This window comes from Dipodomys spectabilis, unplaced genomic scaffold (genome assembly GCF_019054845.1).
Source record: "Dipodomys spectabilis isolate Male_0828 unplaced genomic scaffold, ASM1905484v1 ptg000297l, whole genome shotgun sequence".
Taxonomy (NCBI): domain Eukaryota; kingdom Metazoa; phylum Chordata; class Mammalia; order Rodentia; family Heteromyidae; genus Dipodomys; species Dipodomys spectabilis.
In genome coordinates, this window is record NW_024870974.1 from 13,503,631 (window position 1) to 13,526,736 (window position 23,106).

The 23,106-nt window shown below is 43.9% G+C and overlaps 1 protein-coding gene and 1 long non-coding RNA gene across 2 annotated transcripts; both read right to left on the bottom strand.

Annotated features, from left to right (window-relative positions):
* Nucleotides 1-9,596: 9,596 nt before the first annotated feature.
* On the bottom strand, nt 9,597-14,723 carry LOC122127200. The gene is made up of 2 exons (XR_006151094.1): nt 14,424-14,723; nt 9,597-10,595 (listed from the first exon to the last, which is right to left on the bottom strand). It is a non-coding gene; the product is annotated as an uncharacterized LOC122127200 (long non-coding RNA).
* Nucleotides 14,724-18,911: 4,188 nt separating this feature from the next.
* Tigd2 (tigger transposable element derived 2) lies at nt 18,912-22,368 on the bottom strand. Its single transcript, XM_042701811.1, has 2 exons — nt 22,278-22,368; nt 18,912-21,899 (listed from the first exon to the last, which is right to left on the bottom strand). The coding sequence occupies exon 2, from the start codon at nt 20,830-20,832 to the stop codon at nt 19,255-19,257; it is 1,578 nt and encodes a 525-aa protein (XP_042557745.1). The 5' UTR covers nt 20,833-21,899; nt 22,278-22,368; the 3' UTR covers nt 18,912-19,254.
* Nucleotides 22,369-23,106: the final 738 nt, after the last annotated feature.

Genomic DNA, 23,106 nt, shown 5'->3' on the forward strand with positions numbered 1-23,106 from the left:
GTGCTATATGCTCTTGTCTGGGTGAGAGATGCCAGTTTACTCCCATCAAGCTCAGGCATCTCCCTGAGGAGGAAAAGGGCTCAGGGAGACACAGTCCTTTGCTCACAGGACACAGCTGGGTGACAGGGTTGACACCGATCCTGAGTTTGGCTGCCTGCAAAGCCCAAGGTGTCATGAACGCCTTGGGAAAGAACATTGCTCCTAATTGCTATGGAAGGGACCCAGAAACCCTTTGAAGAGATATGAAAGAATGGAACAAATGCCCAAACGTTAGGCTTTTGTGTTGCTTTTATGCTACTCTCTCTGCAAGTCTTGACTTGAAAATAATGGTAAAGTAGGCAGACCCGTTCTGACCTAACACCAGCCACTTCCCCTTACTGATGAGGTTTAATAAGTCTCTGAAAGGCAATGCTGCACAGCCAGGATGGCTTCTGGCTAGAGTTTTGTCCCCAAAAGCCATGACATCTTTGGGGATTATTGTTTTAGATGTTACATTCTATTTCATATAGCAGTTGGTATTATAATTGGATGCAAATGTATCCGTGGTAATTTTGTTATGCTTGGAAACCCTCCTGCCCTCCTGGGCTGAAATGATCCTTGGTGGCATCATGCTTGCTTGAAGGTCATTCTATCTACGATTACTGAACCAATTTCAATATCCGTGTGTATACTCTTTCCTTGCTTTCTTTTTTTAAATCTCATTTGCAATCTTATTCCTCTTTAAAGGTATTCTTTTATGTTCAAAAGCATAGGACCCTAGAATGAAGACCTATGAATCCTTGATGCCTTATTTTCAATTCAACTAAAGGGAGAGGTTTGGGGTTTTGTTGTTTCAGTTTGGTTTGGTTTTTGCTTGGAACAGTTACCCCTTTCCTAGTCATCCTGTGGCCTATGTCCGTTACTGAGCCATGGCCCAGCATCCCCCTGGTGCCTCTGCTTCCTGTGCAGATCCTACGCAGGTAATTGTCTCCTCGTTCCTTCATGCCCTTCCATACCTGAGCCAGCATTCTCGCTTAGGTAGGTGTGGAAACAGCCGGCTCCTTTCCTCTCTTTCTTTAATCATAAACAATAACAACAGTTAGTCTGTCACAATGATCAGGAGAAGAGACAATTCTCCCAGCTCCCCTGCGTGTCCACGTGCTCAGTTTTCTCAGCTTTATGGACCAGTGCCACCTTCACGAATGTTAACAACCGAGTTTGTGTTTACAGCTTGGCAGAAATCATACTCTGTACTACAGTCTATGCACTATCGCACGCTGCATCCCATTTACATTCCTCGAAGGCAAACCGTCTCAGATCCTAGAAGGAGGTAAGGGGAAGGTCAGCATGCAAGAAGAGAAACAGGAGGAACTTTTCAAGTCAAGTAATATGGCCACCGATCTTTCTAGAAGGTTTGTAGGATACATGATTAAAGATGGGAAAGAAAGGGAAGCATCATTTCCTCAAGAAGGAACAAAGTGAAGAAAGAGAATATCAGCTCTTTCTATGGACCTATGAACATGAAGGTGTTATTCCTGAGTCGGTGTCTGGGGTACACCTGGAAGTTTGGCTGGCCCCTAAAAGTCTCCCCTCAGGGAACATGTCTCTCTTGAGAGAAGAGAGGCAGGAGCAACAGCAAGGCCTGAGTGTTGCTGTTCCTGTCATCATTTTGTGAGTGAGCTTGGATTTGGGTGGCTGATTTTGAGGTGCTGCTGTCCAAAGGGAAACAGGCCAGGTCCTAATCAGATGGCATCTTTTTAGGGTCACAGATAACAGCATCATGTCTCACGAGAGGAGCCCCAGATCCACTCTGCAGAGAGATATCTGTTTGAGAAATGTGAACTCAAGTAACCTTGCAAGATTAAGCTCATACTGGTAACAGATAATATTTGATCATTTCTTTTTTAAAACTTCAGGGATTTTTTTTTCTCTCACTCTTCGCTTGATCTTGCCTCTTGCTAAGGGATGAAGCCTTTTGAAATGTCATTGTCAGCATTTCCAAGCTATGATTTTCCTGTCTCATTAACAAAGGCCTCTTGTGCTTTTTCTCTCTTCTCTTGCAGGAAGGTACGTGCAGTCGATCTATTCTTGATGTGCACATGTAGCTTCCAACCTCAGCCTCCCACAGCTGACTTTCTGAACTTGACCTTGGGATGGTCTAAAAATTGAATTGTTTTGTTTCTGCTTAGATAAGCTGGTGGTTAAGTGCTGGTCCAATCAACAGCATTCACACTGCACCTTGCAACAACCCATCCGCAGGGTGGAGCGTTTCTTCTGCACCTTGCTTTGTGAAAGCTCACAACTGGCACACAACAGTCACTAAGTGACTTTCTTGCTGCCCAATGGAACAACTCACAGCTTAGATGAAAATGAATACCCACAATGCTTTAGGATAGCAATATCTCCCTGCCTTGGGTACCACTGTATCAATGTCAATTGTGATGAGGGTTTAACATCAATACTCTCATTAGATTCTCATAGCCAGAGGCAGGCAGCTACTTTATAAATGGAAAACTAGGGTTCACAGACTGTCTTTTTCTCATAGTGCTGGTTACACAGATATCAGAGATTGGGCAAGATTCAAATCTACAACTCTGACTAAAGCTTTTTAACTGCACATCACATGATTCTGTCTCCTCGAGAGTGTAATTAAATAACCAATTAGGATTACAAAAACGGATTTCAGTAGTAAAATGTATTCTTTCCTCACAGAGCAACGCCTTCTTTTAAGGAGAGAAATGAAAATATGATTTGGCAAGATCCCACTGTGGATTGAACTAAAAATGTACGAACTGCCAAGCACCAGCAGTTCACATCTGTAAGCCTAGCTACAAAGAAAACTGAGACATGAGGATCACAGTGTGAGACCAGCCATGACAGAAAAGTCCTGAAGTCGCTATCTCAAAAGCCAGACGAGAGACATAGCTCAAGTAGTATAAGCAAGCATGTGGAGTGGGAATGTGGGGCCTTCAAATGAAATAGAACGAAATTAAATTAAGTAAGCTTGGAGGTTCATTCTCTTCTTGGTATTATATAGCTAGATCAGAATGCTTTGATTTGCTGCTTTTCTGTTCAATACTTTCTCTGTTTTAACTCTGTTAAATTTGGTCATGAAGAAAACACAGAAGCTGAAATAAAGAGTCCTGCTCCACCTAGTATAAGCGCATCCCTGTTCCTTTTGACAAATCCTTTAGCTTCTAATGGCGTCTGTGTGAGAGGGGATAGGTAGGATTTATTAGTCTCTCCTGTCTCCTCGCCACTGGAGTTCCCCATATTCTTTCTTTTTGAACAAAAAAAAAAAGTAGTGTGTATTAGTTGTACAAAGAGACTTCATTGTGATACTTCTACACATGTAAATAAAATGCCTTAATTAACTTCACCCCCTCCCCCGCCCCCCGCCCCCCGCCCCGGTATTGCTTTCTTATCTCTCTTCTCTCCTCTTCTTCCAAACTGAAACATCAATTCCATGAGCCAAGTGATGTCATCTTTTATCTCGAAGTTGAAGAAATGACATGACAGGGAAACCAAGCAGCTTCTTAATGGCAGAACTGGCATTCAAACCTCATATTCTCTGCTAGTTTATTAAATAAATAATCTAAGATTTTAGTGCAGGTTGTCAGAATATATGGAGAGGTCATACCTCATTAATTAAATGAAATCATTACCTTGTTTTCTAATAAAATGCCTTGCTATTGAAGCTCTAGAGACCCTACTTAATGCTTTAATTGCACAGTTTGGGTCAGGAACATAATACTTTAAGCTTGGCACTGAGAAACTCAACTTGAAACATTACCAAATATGTTATTATAAACCAAGCTCTTGATGTTGGAGTGCTGACCACATTGGTAAAACCATTTGCTGATAAAAAAAAAAAAAGAAGAAGAAGAAGCACTGCTTTTGATGATAACCTTGAGATCTAAGCAATAGAAATCTCCACTCTTACTGGCTTACCAGTAACTGAAACATGTCTTCATTGTGTCTACTCCTCGTGAAACTATCATTCCTATGGAAGCTTCAAGCATACAATGACAAAATAATTGCCAGTTTTAAAGAACAAAAGAAAAACACCAATTTGAAGCCCTCTGTCTGGGGGTGAACTTCTTGTATGAAAGCGTTCCTCCTGGACTAACTTCTAAACGAGACAAAAGACAGAGTTAGGAAATGGGAAGCACTTTGTGTTACTGCATCATTGCAAAGCCTGTCACCAGGTGCTCTCAGAAGTAACAAAAGGTAACCATTTTGTTGTTGTTGTTGTTGTCGTCTGTGTTCTGTTATGAAAGGAAGCAATTTCGCTGTTTCTAGGGTTCTTCTTTTGAACCCACCTATGCTGTATTCCATGTGGATTTCATAGTAAATGTGGAAAGGGAGAAGGCCTGAGGCCCGAGTGAATCCTCGCACCTGGTAAACTCTCAGGTAGAAGTTCTGCTCATGGCCTCTGACATCACAGCACGTGACACCCACGCCTCTGATGTCTTTTTGCTTTTTTGTCTGCCTTCCAGGGAATATGGGTATCTCAGTTTAGGAGGTGTTGTTTGCTTCGGATTTGGGCAGTACTGAGGCTGGCACCCAAGGCCTCATGATTGCTAGGTAGGTGCTCTACCAGTGAACCATACCTCCAGCCCTTTTTGAAGGGAAGATTTGGGGGTGTTTAGTTTTGGGGTTTTTTTTTAGTGTAGTACTGAGAAATCAAATCAGATCAAATCATTCCTCATTCCCAGCCCCGCTCCAGCCCTTTTGGGCACTGACTGAGTCAGGGTCTTCCTTGAACTCTGGGCTTGGGCACCACCCCTACTCTCCTTTTGCTTAAGACTACCACTCTACCACTTGAGCCATAGCTCTACCTCAGACTTTTTCTGCCATTAATTGGAGATAAGAGTCTCACAGACTTTCCTGTCTGGGCTGGCTTCGAACAGTAGCTAGGATTACGGGCGTGAGCCACCAGCACCCAGCTAGGGACTTGCTTTTTACCAAGGTATGCACCTCGACTGCAATCCTCCTACTTTATACTCCCCCCAGAGGGGCTGATGGCAGGCACGCTTCCCCCCTGCCCTGCTTCCTCCATTAGCTTAGTCTTGTTAACTTTCATGCCCTGAGATGTCCTGGAACCACTGTCCATTTCAGCCTCCTTTGAAACTGGGGTGACAGACACAGTGCAGAAGGATCTCTTGAACTTTTTGCCTGAGCTGGCCTCAAACTATGATCCTCCCCAGGACTGCAGGGATGTGTCACCATGCCTGGCTTCAGTTTCATTTGTTTAAGCCTCTGTTAGGGGCTTTGTTGTTGTTGTTGCTTTATAATCAAAGAGCTTGCCTTCTGAAGCTAGGAAACAACCCTGTGAAACCGAATTTCTGTGGGAATCTTGGACTTTGTGGTTCGATTCATATTGTTGCTACGATCTCATTCAATTCCCTGTAGCTATGACTGGGGAACATTAGGCTTCTGATTCCATTATACAGAAGGAGCACCATGAAAGTCCCCCCATCCTTGTTCCATGCTTCCAGGGAGCCGCCACAGTAAATATGTTCTCAAAACTCCTTTATACAAGTGGGTGGCTCACACCTGTAATCCTAGCTACTCAGGAGGCTGATATCTGAGGATTGTGGTTCAAAGCCAGCCCAAGCAGAAAAGTCCTCAGGAGACTCTTATCTCCAACTAACCACCCAAAATCCAGAAGTGGAGCTGTAGCTCAAAGGGATAGAGTGCTAGCCTTGAGCGAAAGAGTTTAGGGGCAGCACTCAGACCCTGAGTTCTAGCCCCATAACCAACAAAACAAAAAACCTAGGCATAAATAGGAGGAAAGAAAAGACGGGGGAAATGAAGGAAAGGATTGCTGTCACTTGGGCGTTTCTCAAAATGGATTTTTCTAGGTGTTTGGTGAATTGAGGGTATGTCTAAATATAAAGACTCTTTTTTTATGTCATCTGAGTGGGTGGCTTATGTGACTAGGTTGGAATTTATTTAGAAAGACTTGGCATAGGCAGTTTGTTTGTTTCTTATGTAGCCAAGAACAATGGTTTACTCTTGCTGTTAACGTATGAGGATTTAAGATTTATTTGTCTCCAGCATAAGTTTAGAAATCAAACTGGGCGTGCTGAGCTGCTAATTGCACTATGCTGCCCTCTAGAGGCTGACAATAAATCGCATGAACAGCTGGGTATGTTTTAGTCTTTCTTCTAAGGAACTTGTAGTCTTCTTTAGTCTAATGAATCAGTAAAATGACCATGAGCATGGAAATAACTTACTCAAGATGATAAGGCGTAGAGAGAAAGAAGAATACGAACCCATACATCCTGGCACTTGATCAGAGAAGATTTCCTCTCTTTTCTATTACCCAATAAATTCACACAAATCATTGAGCCAATTTCAGGAGAATTAACCATCATCAAGTTGTTCTGTCACCCTTCGAGTAGAATTAATAGCGGGAGCACTTTGTAAATCCATTCCAACCCAATTTCTTTATTCCACCCTGACTTCCTATACCTACAGTCTAAACTAGATTTATTAAGTAGCTAGAAACACTTAAGTAACATCAGTTATGCCAAAGTGATAGTGCAGTAGAGTGCTAGGTCACGGATACATTTTGTGAGTTTGTACATAGCTAGAAATAAATAATTATTTGTGATTGTTACCTATCTTACAAATAATGCTGCATAATAATGTCATTGAGTGTGGTTTCTATCTGGAATGACTCCCAAAGGCCTGTTTGGGGAAGTGAAGGCTCAGCTCTCAGCTATAAGATAGATGGGTTCATAATTTGATGGGTTATTGGGAGGTGATGGAAACTTAGTGTGCAGGACCTAGTGAATGAGAGAGTAAGGCCTTGGGAGTACTCTTGGAGCTTAGTTCTTGGTCCTAGCCCCTGACACCCATCCTCCCCTTCTTCCTCCTCCTCTTCCTCTTCTTTTTCTCTCTCACACTCAGAAAAAGAGCCTTTTACTACCAACTTAGAAGGCAAGTACCACAATCTATTTTCCAGAAAGTGTGTTGCATTGTATAGCTTCCTGTTTACATTGGATTCAGATGTAACTGGGAATGAAGTTGATGTTTGCAAATTAAACAATGAAGTGCTGCCACCTTGTGGACATGGCTTGTATGCACTATTTATTTTCCATTATTTACCTCTAGAATACTAATCAAAAAACAATGCAAAGAAGGGAGACATTTTGTCCTTGCAGAAGGTGGGGTGGTCTTTATCTTTTTGTGCTGGTGGTACTCTTTGGCAACTGACGGACCTCTTTTATTGTTTTCAGATGCACAAAATAAAATACTAAGGTTAGAAAGAAAATTGAAATCCAATTATCCAATTTGTGTCAAGTATGTGTTAGAATAAGATATATAGTTAATACATAGGTAACAAAATCTAATGGTTAGTCTAATAACTACAATGATTTTGAATAAATAGTGTAAGCTTCCTCTAGACATCTACAATAGCAATACTATGAAAAATGGATGTCATGTTGCAATACCATGCGGCTTGTTGACTAATTGGAGGAAATGATAAATCACTGCTAGAGGTTAGTAGGAAAACTGTCATTCCCTTGTCAAAGTTCATGCACCAATTGAGTTCTATCCTTGAACCTCTGAGATCTAGAGACTGCAAATTCACCACTCCTGGAATATTGTGTGTGTGTGTGTGTGTGTGTGTGTGTGTGTGTGTGTGTGTGTGTGTAAGTTTTCCAAACCACATCCTCATGAAGACCCTATGAATCCACAGAAATGTTCTTTGAGTAGTGTATCTTTGAATAACTAAGCATAAATTCCCCTCCTGTGAATATTATGTGAATCCCATGTAGTGACTATGCGTCTAGTCTATCAGTGCCCATCCCCTTCAAGAAGCCTAGACAATCATTTAAAATGATTTTTTTCTAGTTGCAGAAGTGAGAACTTCCAGCCACGGTCAGTTAAGACCCTGGGCCCTTTCAGTTCCTAGTCCTCTTTGCACCAGACTTCTCTGGAAGAAAGAGCCTCATTAGATGATTTGTAACACCAGAGCTTCGTTGCAGGGATTTGGTTTTAAGCAACTGGGTGGGGAAGGGGAAGCAATCCTCCTGACTGTGGCAGGAGTTTAAAGCCCACAAGACTGGCAGCTAGAGGGCAAGGAGAAGAGAACAGGCTAGAACTCACATGCTTGGGGTGGGCCCCTGAAGCATAGACTGAAACCATGTCAGTTCTGCGTGTGAAGGCTCCAGGGATCTGCAGAAGCTGTGGTCGGTGGTGACAGAGCCCCGCCCCTGAGCTGCAGTGGCTGAGGAAGGATCCTGGGGTGGGCGGGGCCGGTCTGGCGGCTGCTGCTTCACATCAGCCAGTGAGGAGCAGGTGCTGGGTGCTCGAGATACCTGCTCATCCATAAGACTGGACAGCTCTCGTTGTCAGAAATCCCACTTTTCTCACCATTGCTGGTCTAGCATGTGATAAGTTTTATCAAACTTTGGTGGATTATTTTCTTTAAATGTATTGTCTTTGGGGGGGGGGGGGGGTGGAAATGACCCACTATCCTTTTCTATGGTACTAGATAGACAGATGAAGCCTGAGAATCTAACAATTCGAATGCTCTCGACCATTTCTGATCCTCTAGGTTGATGACCTAACACTAGGATTTTCTGTGATTAAGATCATGATGGGCTTGATTTGGCTCGTGTGCGAAAAGGAAATAATTAATATTGTTCCACAGCCTTTTCTGGCTGGGCTGGCTTTGAACCATGATCCTCAGATCTCAGCCTCCTGAGTAGACAGGATTACAAGCCACAGACGCAGAAGACCTGCACAATAAGTATTATACTATAGCTGGACGTTGTTAGAGAGAGCCTCATTGAAAATCTGGAGTGTGTTTTGTTGTTGTTTAGCCAGAAATAGGCAAAGGAGGAATGGATAGGAAATGAAATCAAACCCCAAAATTCTAGCAGAGCAGTTCTAGGGCACAAGCCCTGGGGGGCCCGCTGGAAGAATAGAAATGAGCGGATCAAATCCCTAGGGTCCCAGATAAAAGTGAGCCAGAGGCTTAGCCCACAGCGTCCAGCCAGAATTCCATCAGCCCCATGATGATATTAGGAATGGCAACTCTCACCAAAGTGACGCGTATCAACTCTAAATCTTGGGCTAACAATTTGCTAGCAAACATTAGGCAGGTTAGTAAACTCTCTAAGCTTTATTTTCATTTGATGTACAATAATCAGGGTGTAAATTGTAATTTCTTCTAGTTTTGTGGCATTACGAAGACAACATTGTGGCTCACCCCTGTAGGCCCAGCTGCTAAGATCAGGTGAATTGAGGGGCAGGCCCAGCCCAAGCAAAAACTACTGAGTCCCTTAAGTCAGCCGATACGAAAGCCCAGCATGTAGTAGTGGTACAAGACTGACATGCCAGCCACATGAGAAGTGTAGATCAAGGATCATGGCCGACCTGACAGAAACTCAAACATAATGAATGTAAAATAGGTTAGCGCCATGGCTCAAGTAATAGCATGCTTTTGCCTAGCAAGTTCAAGACTCTGGGTTCAAACCCTGGTACTGTCACAAATAAATAAAGACCACGTTGTGAAGTGTTTATCATGATTTGTAGAAGAGAGTAAGTGTTTTAAGTGGGCAAATAAGACTGGTACATAGTTCTAGAACACAATGTAATATTTTGATATTTTAATACATGTATTGCATTTGAATGAATAAACCAAAGCTATCCATCACCCCCAAATAGCTTGTATCCCCTTTTTATGGTATTAACACTTTAAATCCACTCTCTTAGCGCATTACATTGCATTAGTAAATACATTTTACAATAAATCTCAAAAGTTAGCTCCCTCTGTCTGGGACTTTGGACCCTTTGAAAAACATTTTCCTCTTCATAAATTTAACATTATGACTTGAAGCAAGTATTATTTGGAGATGGAAATCCCTAAATGGATTTTTAATTAAACTATTAACCACTATGTTAACTCTGCAAGCGATGCTAGGCTAACAGACTCCTACCAGCCACTTATTGCGGATATTTATGCCTTTTATCTTTGAAAAACATCTTGCTGGTTATTTTGAGTCGGCTTTATTTTGGTGTGTTGGCCTTTCTCATGACCCTCGCACTCTGCCCTTCCGAAGTGGGCTATCGTAGGATTCCAGGATGTAATAAAAACGTCCTTGTCCTTCTGAAACTCAGGACTGACCTCTGCTTATGCCTGATTTAGAAACACCCCTCGTGACTTAACACCCCGCCCCCAGAAGGACGACGAAGGCCAGAGGAAGGCCGGGTCCACGGGTCCACTGGACATGTGGCCTTAGCAGGGAAGCCTGCCTGCCTCCCCCGCCTTCCACTTTCCTACTAAGCAAGCATTCTCCCCAAAGAAACTGCACGTTATCAGTGATCTTCTGAAGGCTCCTGTGCTTGCTGCAGGCTCTGAGGATATAGAAACGATCCATCGAGACTGATCTTTCAGGTGTGATTTAGAATATGTCTCGGTCCCTCGTCCTGAGGGGCAGGCAGGCCTTCACCAGCGCCATCTTCAGCCTGTGCATCAGGAGAGCAAGGCGTCCTGATGTCATCTCTCTTGACCTCAGTTTCCTCTTCTGAGAAATAATACAGCTGAACTCCTGGTGCTGTCTAGAATTCTCAATCAACCATGTCCATGGGCTCTGTAGGAATTAAAGACATAGATTGTTTTGGAGGAGAGCATGGTCTTTATTTTTTTTAGGGTATTAACAATCATTGAAAAGCATATACACAGAGATAAAATTCTGAAACTCCACGTCAGGTGCTGGTGGCTCAGGCCTGTAATCCTAGCTGCTCAGGAGGTTGACATCTGAAGACCACCATTCAAAGCCAGCCCAGACTGAAAAGTCTGTAAGATGCTTCATCTCCAGTTAGCCAGCAAAAAAAAAAAAAAAGAGAGAGAGAAAAGTAGAGCTTTGGCTTAAGTAACAAAAGGCCAACCTTGAACTGAAAAGGCTCAGGGGCAACACCGAGACCCTGAGTTTAAGCCCCAGTACACAAACAAACAAGATAGACAAAATCCAGGACCAACCACATGGTTGACATTGGTAATTCATTTACCAGCCAGTTTCTCACTCACTGATCAAAAATTAACTTCATTTCCTTTTACCTACAAATTAGGAACTTCAAATCCTGAGCATATAATTCTCAAGGAAGAAGAAATGGACTGATTCATTTGAGCCTCCTCTGTAGTTAGAGGTGAAGAAGAGTATCAGAAAGTGGACAGGTCTATGAAAACTGTTAGTTTTTTAGAGGCACAGTAACAAAACACAGATGGCCCCAAGTTACAATGGTTCACCATAATTTCTGGCTTTGTGATGGCTCGGAAGCTGTATTTATTCAGTAAGAACTACAATGTACACTAACCAGAGTAATGTTCATCAACCATGTTAACACTAAGTACCTATGAAGTCCTTCCAGTTTATACTTTTAATACATTATTTAATGAATCCCATGAGACATTCAACTCAGTGTTAAAGGTTTTGCCCAACTACAGGCTAATTTAAGTAATCTGAAGATGTAAGGTAGGATCCGGCTAAGCTATGGCTGAGCTTAAAATCTCCAGTTGGGTTGGGTGTGGTGGCTGGTACCTGTAATCCTAGCTATGTGGGAGGCTCGTATCAGGAGGACTGAAGTTCAAGGCCAGCCTAGGCAGAAAAGTCCACATTACTCCATCTCAACCGAAGAAACTGGGCATGGTAGTATTTACTAATTGTCCCAGCTACAAGAAGCCTAAAATAAATTAAGATTCAGATATGTATGAATGTATCAGGCAGAACGCAGGACCCTATTTTAAAAATAACCAGTGCAAAAAAAAAAAAAATCATACTGGAAGAACAGTTCAGTGGAAGAGCACCTGACCTGCCTAAGCAAGCACAAGGCGCTGAGTTCAAACCACAGTGCCCTCCTTCCCCCAAAATAGCTTCCAATTTGGCCATTATAAACTATATATGTGAATGTATACACATATACACATATGCATGTATGTGTATACATACACATATATACAGATATATGTGTATGTGTGTGTATACACATATATACTATATATACTACATATATATATATATATATATATATATATATTGTACACACACACCTATCTACATACACTAAGACATTAAAAACCTTGGTACTGATGTCTACCACATTAATTTTTTTAGCTAACATAAAGGGTAAATCCCAAATTGGACCAAGAATCCCAAATGCATTAGTGATACTATTTCCTATAATTAAGTCTATAGATGGCTTCATGACTCTTTTGTACATAATGCATCAGCAAACCACAGGAGCTGTATTAATTTTACTACACAGACAGGGGAAAATTATCACAAGAATAAAGTTCAAGGAAATAACCAAAGTGTGACACTGAAATACTTCTTTAGACACTAATATGTTAGTGAAGCAATAATGACAAATGCATGTGTGAACTAATGTAATAAATTCCAGGTATGTAAGAGAGATTGGTGGAGGGGAGGTGTATTTTTCTACTGGAAGAAAAAGAATACTTGAGTTTGTTAATGTGGGTTTGTTATGGCCCCAATTACCTGTCACTGGTGGTCAGGGCTGGTTCCCAGTCTTGGTATGTAAGGAACCTTTATGGCTTTCTGTGAGTAGGCAAATACAGGATAAATGGTCCTTTCAGAGGTTCTAGTTCTTCATATGATGACAATAAAAAACAGACATCCCAATTCAGCCGCCCGAGAGACCCGTCCTTAACTCCTTTACCACCAATGGCAGAAAGGAAAAGCTTGCAATAGGCACTCTTAGTTGTTATTTTAGGAACTAGAATGAGTGCAGGTCATCAACCTCATCATCACATTTTTCTAAGGAAGGAAGGGACAGAGGCCTAAACAATGTTTACTGAAAAAGAAAGAAAAGTAACTCAAGATGACAGTTCAATGTCCTACTTTAGACCATTTCCTTTTAAGAGATGGCAACGTTTTTAAGGTTGGAAGAATGGAATTTTGTCATTCTTGGTTAGGTTCAGATCCTACTTGTTACTGTTTTTTGGTTTTTGGTTTTGTAGGTCATGCAGCTTGAATTTCCAGGGCCTGGGCACTGTCCTTGAGCTTTTTCACTCAAGGCTAGTGCTTTACCACTTTGAACCACAGCTCTACTTCTGGTTTTCTGGTGGTTAACCGGAGATAAGAGTCTCATGAACTTTTCTGCCTAGGCTGGCTTTGAACCATGATCCTCAGATCTCAGCTAGGATTGCAGTCATGAGCCACTGGAGCCCAGCAGCATTTTTTAAATTTTTTTTAAATCTAATTTATGATTCAGTGGAAAAAAATTAGATGATAGTACAATGTTAACTCTGAAATATACATCACATGTTCCTCATCATTTTACTCATTTTATTTATTTGTCAGTCATTGGGCCTGGACACTGTCCCTCAGCTCTTCAGCTCAAGGTGAGCACTCTACCACTTGAGCCACAGCACCACTTCCGGTTTTCTGGTGGTTTATTGAAGATAAGAATCTCAGTCTTCCCTGCCCGGGTTGGCTTTGAACTGTGATTCTCAGATCTCAGCCTCCTAAGCAGCTAGGATTAGAAGATGAGCCACCAGCGCCCAGCTCATTTTATCTTTTGATTGCTATAAATGTCCCATATAGAGATGGGCAGCTTAGTATAGGCAGTGGGTGTAACCTCTCTCTTCTTCAACCCCAACCTTGTTCTGATTCCTGCTCTCTTTCGCTCCATTATCATCCTTCCTCTCCATCTGTTTCCTTTTAGTCAGAGAGAAAAACAGAATTGGTATCCAGGAGTCCAACGCCACAATGATGAAAGAATGAATTCCTAGTTTTTCCAAATCACTGGGTCTCTTGTCACCACCAAAAGCTTCTAGATGTAGCCTGCACCTAACATTCTTCTGTTTCCATCATCTTCTACTGAGCATTCCCGCTTTCTGGTATTGATATATATTATTATTATTACTATTATTATTCATCGCAGAGACTGACGCCAAGCCTCATGCTTGCCCAGCAGGTGCTCCCCCACTAAATTACACCCTCTAGTCCATACTTAATATTGACAAATTGCAGATTATGCTCACATAGAAAAGAATGACCTTTTTTGATTTTGTTTTTGCCTGGCCTGGGTGCTATCCCTGAGCAACTCTGGCTCAAGGCTAGCAGTCTACCACTTGAGCCACCGTTCCATTTCCAGCTTTTTTGGTAATTTATTGAAGATAAAGTCTTATGGACTTTCCTGCCTGGGCTGGCTTTGAACCATGAACCTCAGATCTGTCTCCAGCACCTGGTGAAAAGCATGACCTTTGACTGACTGACCCTACGCTCTAGGAGGCTGCCCTGACAAAGGCCGCAGTACCATTCACTATCCTATGTTTCATCTTACCTAAGATAGATTCAAGATGTCCTCCAAGCATAAAACCTTATTTTCCAATAAAATACAATGAATAATATACAAAACGTGCATGATCGTGATGGTTTGTTTTCCAAGTCTCTTACCCCTTGCTCATATCGCCAAGTGGCTCTTCACTTGAACTTGGCTGTTTTCACATTCACTGAAGAGGGTGAGACGCTGCCTTCTGCTGCGTCTGTGCACTCTGGTTCTTTGGGACTTGTCCATGGAAATTCCTGGAGGCCCGTGTTGAAGTTGTGTTCCTTCAGTGAAGATTTGTGTTTACTCCTAACAGCCTCCTGCAAGCACAACTGCTTAGAAGGCAGCCTTCAGCTGGATCATCTGGGACAACGCAGAGACTAAAATCACGTGGCAAGTCCATGTGAGGGGCAGGTGTCCCAAGAAAGATGTTTTGATTTCTCCCCATGGAAGACAAGACCAAGACAAGAATGGTTTCTTATCAGCCCTCCTGGACTGCTGGGAATTCCTTCCAATTCCCTTTCACCTACAGTCTGTCTTCCAAGCTCCCAACTTTGAGGATTTTCTATAAGGACTCACCTGAGATCCTGTTCCTCCTCAAACAGCAAACTAGAATCTGACCATGCCAGAATCCAGTAGGTACCTTCCATGCAAAAGCCATGGTTCTCATTTGATTTGATGGTTGTTTTAAATGCAGACAAAGTTTTATTGAAAGAAATGGCCGAGATGTGCAAATATCCCAAGTATATGCGAAAGCTTGCTGAATTTTTTTTCACAAATTCCATTTATGGAAAGGGAATCTCCCAGCCTCCTGTGCGGGCAACAGACAGCACAGGGTCTGCTTCTGTGTTTATATAAGCAGCAAGTAAGCTCCCTTGTCATTCTTTTTATCTGCGCAGTTTGGGGGAAATGCATTGAAAAGATAGGGTTTCCTTAGATTTTATCTAGTATTTTGAATTATTCTCAGCCATGTGGGGAATCTAACCCATCCTGGGGACTCAGTGACTTTTTATTGCCAAACACAACTGACTCATTTCAGGTTTGTTCCTGCTTGTGTATCCAATTTTTGTTTTCCTTGAAGGGCATTTTCCCCCCTGATTTCTGTGATATCTTTCTAGATTTTTTTTCTCCCATCTCTGACTTTTATTAAATAATGTTTTGTAGCTTTTCATTGTAATTATTTGTGCAGAGGCTTGTCTTCCATTCCTTTTTGTAAAATCCTTGAAGATAAAACTTTTACCTTAATCGTGTACATTGCACTTAATATGGTACTGTTCCTTTCAGATACTCAGTATTTAATGTGCTTATGTGTGTGATCAGTGGTTGGATACAGAATTTCTGTTTTCAAGTTCAAATTTGTTGGGATAGACTGTAGGTCTTTAACTAAGTATCGGCTAAAAGGAACAAAGGACCCAATAAAAGATAACAGAAGAAAAAAACTGGAAACACAGAAGAGGGGAAGGTTAAAACAGCAGCAGAAGGACCGTGAGGGAGAATTCCTATTGGCTAACAAGAACATTCTAAACTAAACAAGATGTTTTAGAACCAAATCTATTTTCAGAGTTTCGAACAGGATCTGTGATGAGAACAAGCTAGTAGTCAGATCTGGGAGAGCCAGATCACGGCACATCTACTTCCTTGAAGGAGTCCCTGCTCTGATGTGGTGACTGCAGCAACCACTGCATTTCTCAACCCAGGATTGGGTGAATTAACTGGAATGAAGGGGAAATACTCTTCATCCTCTTTGAAATAGTTGACAGATCCACTGATGCAGAAAGAGGAATCAAGTTTGGAGAGCTAAGGATCAGAAGTGGAACTGACTTCTCTCACTAGTACCAAAAGAGGAAGTCTTTGCAATCACAGGAAGTAGGGGTTTACCTGCTCATGAAAGACTAAGCCTTGGTGATTAGAAACTTAGAACTTTCAGCCCAACTTCCCAACCTCCAGGGAGGAGGCAGGGGCTGGAGACTGAGCTATTGACCAATGGCCAATGATTTAACCAGTCCTATCTATAAGATGGACTCTCCATAAAACCCCAAACACATAAGGAATGGGGTGTAGGTTGAACATTCAGCAGACTGCACAGCTGAGCCTGAAGTAGACTGAAAGCAAGAGGAATTACAAAACAATAGTCATTATAGTCTTCAGGACAATAACTATTACAATCCTCTAATTCTACTTGAATTGATTGTCCTTACCAATCTGGGCCCAGCCCATTTGATTGTATTTCTCAAGCATCCAAACTTTTCCAATCAACCACTGCATTACTGTGAGATTGAATTATACAACAGTAAATATTCCCACAATTCAATTTACAATGAAAAGCTGTTAAGAGCCAAGCATTTTTGATTTGCCTAGGTTTTATCTTTCAAGTCTCCTAAAAAATATGCACTTTCAGGAAGAGTCAAATTTGTACATTTTCTTTAAAGTGGGCAAAATAAAGTGTACCTATTCCTGTTTACCAAAATAACTATGTCTTTCTAGACCATCCAATGTAATACATTATCTAAAAGGGAAGTTTTTTTACTATTATTTTGAAGTAGTTGCACAAAGTAATTTCAGTTAGCACCTATTATGGACAAAGTACCTTAATCAGCCTCCCTGTGCATCCTTTGCCTGTACATCCCATCTCTTTCCTTCCCTATCGCCTCGTCTCCTAGTTACATTTTCATGCATGTACTCTGAGTAACTGCATCTGCCCACTTTTCTTCTCTCCATTTGTCCTTCTCCCTTCCTTTAACTCCCACCAAACTAGTCAAGACATTTCAGCTTCCCAAAACTGTTCACCGTTCAAAGGTTTACACCATGGACTCACTCCTGCATATACTTCATTGATTTTGGTCATATGTGTATATGGATGTGTGTGTATATATTCATATATACATACATATATGAATATATACACACATATACAACTATATGCACATGGCCTTGCGTGCGATTACATATTTTTATATTTTAGGTGTAACATCCACATGTGAAAGAAAACATGTGCCCTTTGTCTTTCTGGGCCTGGCCTACTTCACACAGTATTGTTTTTCCAGGTTTATTCATTTCTGGAAGTTGGATGTGTTGGTACTGCAATGAATTATGGAATTAGGACACACTGTTTTAGTGTCTATGAATAAGACAAGATTAAACCATTTTAATGTCCCAATTGAAGAAGTCTGAGTAGCTTTCATTAGTTAAAAAAAACACTGAAAAATACAAAAAAGGATTCAAAGACAGGCTTCAGCCTTTCTTGGTCTCTAAGAGAAAAATCAATGGGCCTCAAGACTTACCTGTGCACTCACATCTCCACAAGTCTGTCTAGCAGATGAAACTGTAGTTTGAGGAAGGTGTGTTAATGATGTATGACTTCTCCCAAAGAAAATGAATCCCTAGTTTTGTAGAAGACATTCAGATCCCAAACCCTCACACTGAAAGTCAGAATTCTAAGTTCATGGTAGCCTCATGAAAGAAAGAACTGTGACACATCAAGCCCACAATGGTTTAGGCTCAGCTACCAATGGCTGGGCCTAATTAGTATACAACCAGTCTGTGACATTTCTTTTGCTCTAATTGTGTTACTGTAGTTTGGCAAAAACATCCCAAGTGTCCTATTATCTACTTTGATGGAATCATATTGTTTCAATGGGCTATGCCAATACTCATATAGCATTTTTTCTATGAACAAAGCTAACTAGTCTATTAGCAATGTACTAACAGCCTGCAGCAATGAAATTATTATTCCATTCCCATTTTCTTTCCTCTTATCATTAACCATGTTTTATACATGCCTGCACAACTCATTGCTCCATCAGATGATCAACAAAGTTTATAAACTCGACTTTTCAGTTTTCACTGAAAAAAAAGTATTCCATTTTAGCTGAAACAAATTATTTCTATTTCTCTATCTCAATTCCTGAGGAAGTAGTTTCCTCATGCAGTACCAGTGCCAGGAGCTAGCACTCACAGAGTGATTCTGTACCAAGATCCCATCCCTATTACTTAAGATTTGTGCATGAAGTCATTAATTCCTCACATGCCCTCGGGTAGGAATTATTCCTGTTTCACAAACGGAGCCTTGGTAGCTTGCCATGGTCACACAGCACCCTTGGATCTTCTGGCGCCTCTCATGATCTGCCTAGAGTAGGTCCCCTGCTCACATGCTGCTCCCCCAAGTTCAATGGTGACCCACTATGCAAGCCTCCACATGTTAATGTTGAACACAGCACTAAAGAAGAAAACCTAAGCACCTGTGAAAACTCAATGTGACAGACAATAAGGTTTAACCCTTACCTCTTCCAATCACAGTGGTTTAGAAACTGGACTTTATTCTCCTGGTGCAAGGCTGGCATCCTTTCCACAATGGTGCAGGAACTCTCCCTGCTAGGTGCAATGGAAGTGGACACCCTTTCCCTGGGGCCATTTTGACCTGACTTTCAGATGACATTGTAAGTGGAAAATTCGAATAGCTGCTTGAGGTCTGCTAGTCTAGAAATGCTACAGAAAGGCTTTTCACTACTGCCCCTCCAATGTACAATCTTCACAAAGCTCTTCCATTTTCAGTAGCAGAAATGGAAACTGATTCTAAAATAAGCCAATTTAGAGACTGAAATTCAGAGTCATAAGAATTTCATTTAAATAAGATTTATTGAGTGCCTATCGTGTGCACGGCCCTTTATTAGACTCACTGAAATTCAGGCACAGAACAGACACAGGTTCCCTGACCTCAGTTATCTTCTGATCTAGTTAGTATAGTACAGAGGAGAAACAGCAGATAGACAAGGTACATGTCAACACTCAATTCCTAGAGTCCACATTCAAGAACTGTAATTTAAGGAATCTAAAATGGCATCTAACTTTCAAATCATTTATAAAATGCATTGGGCTTTGGGATCCATAGCATTTCAACCCAGGTAATTTCTACTGCAGACAGTCCCAAAGATGGAAATACAACTGCAACACTTAAAAGCACTACAAATGACATTTATTTTGGATCTTCTGTTTTCTTCTTATTATGGTCCGCAGCCTCCGTAATACCAACTTATCCGACAGCAGCATGTCATCTTGTTGTTCTAGATAATTCAGCAAGTTCTCAGTCCACTCCAGTGCAGCTTTATGGCTAATGTGCTTCTCTGGATTCAGGTCTGCTTTTCGAGTTTTATGAGAAAGCCTTTGCTCAGTAGTCTTGGCTTGGCCCTGAGGAACATCACAGTGAGTAAGGACCTGGCAGCTCAAGTCATTACTCCGAGAATCAAACCACTGATTGATACTCTCAATATCCACATGTTCACAGTCTTCTGTATTCTGTAAAACTGTTGCTAAGTTAGCTGCTAAAATGGCCCCTTCATCAATCTTCATGCCTGAATGTTCTTCATTACCAGGGAAAAGTTTTTTCCATGCTTTGGTTATAGTGCTTGATTTGATCATGTTCCAAGCCCTTGAAACTTCATAAATTGCATCTAACACAGTCAAGTTCTTCCAAAACACTTTTGGATCAATCCCTTCCTCCATGTATTTTTGGAGAAGTCCTGCTCGGTAGTATCTTTTGATGGTAGCTAAAACTCCCTGGCTCATAGGCTGAAGGAGACTCGTGACATTCGGTGGCAAATACTTCACAATTATTCTACCATCGTCTGAACTCAACAGTTCCTCATTAGGATGGGCTGGGGGGAAATCTAAAAGAAGCACTGCTTTTTCTAGAAGTCCCACAGATTTCAAATGCTTCTGTACTTGGGGCACAAAGCACTTGTCAAACCACTGTCTGAACACAGACTGCTGGATCCACGCACCTTTTTGACTGAAATAAGTGACAGGAAGGTTTGCAAGGTCTGTTCCTTTGAATGCCCGGGGTCTTTTCGCTTTCCCCACGACACAAAGATTAAGTTTGTGCAGACCCGTGGCATTTGCACAACACATAATAATGATTCTCTCTCTGCTTGACCTACACTCAGAAGTACTTTGCTCCATGTCAAAACCACGTGTCCGTGTAGGGAGGCATTTCCAGAACAACCCCGTTTGATCAGCACCATAGATTTGTTCGGGTAGCAGATTCTCTCTCTCCACAAATTCCTGAAAGTTACCACAAAACTCCCTGGCAGCAGTCTCATCCCCTTTTAACTTTGTTCCTTTGCCAGCAGCCTTGGGAATGCCGTGGCGCTGCTTAAATCGAGTTAGCCAGCCAGATGATGCATTAAAATCACCTTCCATCCCCAAAGCATCAAAAAAGAACCTGGCTTGTTTTGCACAAATAGTTCCAGACACAGGAACCCCATCCATTTGCTGTTGGTGAAACCACTCTATCATAACTCTGTCAAGCTCCTCATAGGTTGATGACTTCATAGACTTACGTTTGGATATCCCACTTGTAGGATGCGAACTGTTGGCGTAGTTTATGATCCTTTCTTTGTTCTTTTTGATATCACGAACTGTGGATTCACCAATCCCATACACCACGGAAAGTTTCTTGAAAGAGATGCCTTCCTCAAGTTTCTTAATAATGTCAAGCTTGTCCTTAATTGTCAACACTACACGCTTACGTTTCCCCAACATTTTAAGTGTCTAAAGTTTTAGGCAATTACTAAGACAAGATAATTAACAACTTAGATTTGAACACAAAGGGATGACAAATGGGGTATCAAGATCCCTCCTCCAGTCCCTAAGGATCTAGTGAGATAGTCAATGTTCAAACATGATCTATGCAAATCTCTTCACATGTGTTCTAAAACTGACAAAGTTCCTATACACACAGTGCCAAATAGCGGGGTACTAGTGCTTCATACCTGTAATCCCAGTTATTCAGGAAACTAAGATCTGAGGATGGTGATTCAAAGCTAGCCCAGCAAAGAAGGTAAGACTCTTTAATCAACCAGCCAAAAGACAGAAATGGACCTGTGACTCGAGTGATAGCGCCCTAGCCTGGAGGGAGAAGACAATCAGGGACTGAGCAAGGGTCTTGGTTCAAGCCCCAGTACCCACACAGAAAAAGAAAACTCCAAATAACCTTGGCTTCTCCCACTCTTCCTTCTGACTTAGTACATACAGGGTCTTTTCATGAACTGCAGTCTTCCCTGAAGTTAGAAGCTGAACCTGTGTGGCACTACCAAGGTCTCTAAAATCATCCTATGGTACTTAATCTTTCCTGTTGGGTTCTGTGCAAAAAGCAGCCCAGACTCGAATTGGGAGTATTTGAGGAAATGTGCAAGAAAAAAAGAAAGAATAGTTTTAAGAGGACTGACAAACTTGTCACACGGAACACACACGGGGGTGGGGGGGTGGGGGGGCGCATGGGGGCCGCCTCCCGGGGGACACAGGTGTGGCATGTGGCAGTCACCGCAGGCCGGGTGCGGGGCGAGCGGACAGGCAGGAAACTCAGGCCCTTACCGCAACACTAACTTGTGCCGAATGGACTCGACTGGACGGAAGACAGGAGGGCAAGGCGGTGCTGTCACATGATTAGGGTAAGGCAAGAACACGGGGCTACGGCGCGGGGGGGCCCCGCGGGGGTGGAGGGACCGGCCGGCTGTCCGGTGATCAGGGCCAGGGCAGCTCCTCCGTGCGCCGCCGCCGCCGCCACCGCGACGTCCCGCGGGCCGGACAGGTACCGGAGCCTCCGAGACCTGCGGGAAACACCGGACATTTCCCCCTCAGGGCCGAGGCCGCGCGCGCGCGCGGCGTCGCCCGCACCTGCGGGGCAGCTGCGTGGAGGGGAGCGGTCGCCTCCCCCACGGCGACCCGCACGCGGCGCCCGGCCTCGGGACAGCCTACCTCCGGAAATCTAGGTCGGACAGCGGCCGAGCTAGCCAGGCCTCCCTCCGCGGGCGGGCTCCGCGGCGCGGGACCTCCTCCTCCCGCGGACGGCGCCCGGATCCGCCGGACGCCCGCCGCCGGGGGGTCACCGCCGCCGCCGGCCGCGAGCCGCAGGGGACGCGGGTGCGCCTGCCGCGGGCATCGCCCCCCCTGCCCGCCCGCCCGCCCGCACGGGGGCCCGATCGCACCGAGGGCGAACGCAGTCTCCGGACCGAGGTGGACACGGGAGGCGCGGCACCACCGCGCGGGGCAGGCGACGCGGCCGGAGCCGGAAGGCGGGGGATTAGGAGCGCGCGCGCCCCCGCAGGACGTTGTGGCGCCGGGGGGCGGGGCTGCCGGGCCGCCAGGCGCGCGGCCGGAGGCGTGGCCTCCCGAGGAGGGGAGCGGGATGAGGGCGGGTCCGCTGGACGGGAGAGCGGGGTGGGGGCGGGGCCTCTGGAAGGGAGTGGGGGGAAGAGCGGGGTGGGGGCGGGGCTCCGCGAGGAAAGGGGCTGAGACTAGGAGCCGGGACTCAGAGCAAGGGGCGGAACCTCAGCTGAGGGGCGGAGCTGGTTGGGGGCGGCTTTCACAAGGGAGAAAGTAGGGGGCGGGGCGGACCTCCACGAGGAACGGGGCGAGCCAGTGAGCGGGAGGGGGCGGGGCTCCCTCGGAAAGAGACCAAGCGAAAGAGCGGGAGCGCTGAAGGGCGGAGCCTCTGAGGAGAACCCGGCGGGCGGTGGGCGAGAGGGGCGGGGCCTACGCGAGAGAGGAAGCAGGAGGAGGGGCGGGACTTCGAGGAAGAGAATGGGCGGACCCGCGCGCGAGGGGTGGGGTCTCCACGAGGAGCTTCCGCGGGATTGGGAGCGAGCCGGCTGAGGGGCGGAGTCTCCCCTAGGGGAGTGGGCGTCCACGCGAGAGGGGCGGGGCTTGTCCGGCTGCGGTTCTGCCGGGGTCTCGGGAGCTTCGGGCTGTAGATCGCCTTCACGGGCAGCGGGGCGCGGTACCAGCTCGGCACATCTCCCGGCGGGCGGGTTCCGA

Bases quoted from the DNA above. Each gene is read 5' to 3' on its own strand.
- Tigd2 (XM_042701811.1), bottom strand. From the start codon at position 20,832: ATGTTGGGGAAACGTAAGCGTGTAGTGTTGACAATTAAGGACAAGCTT.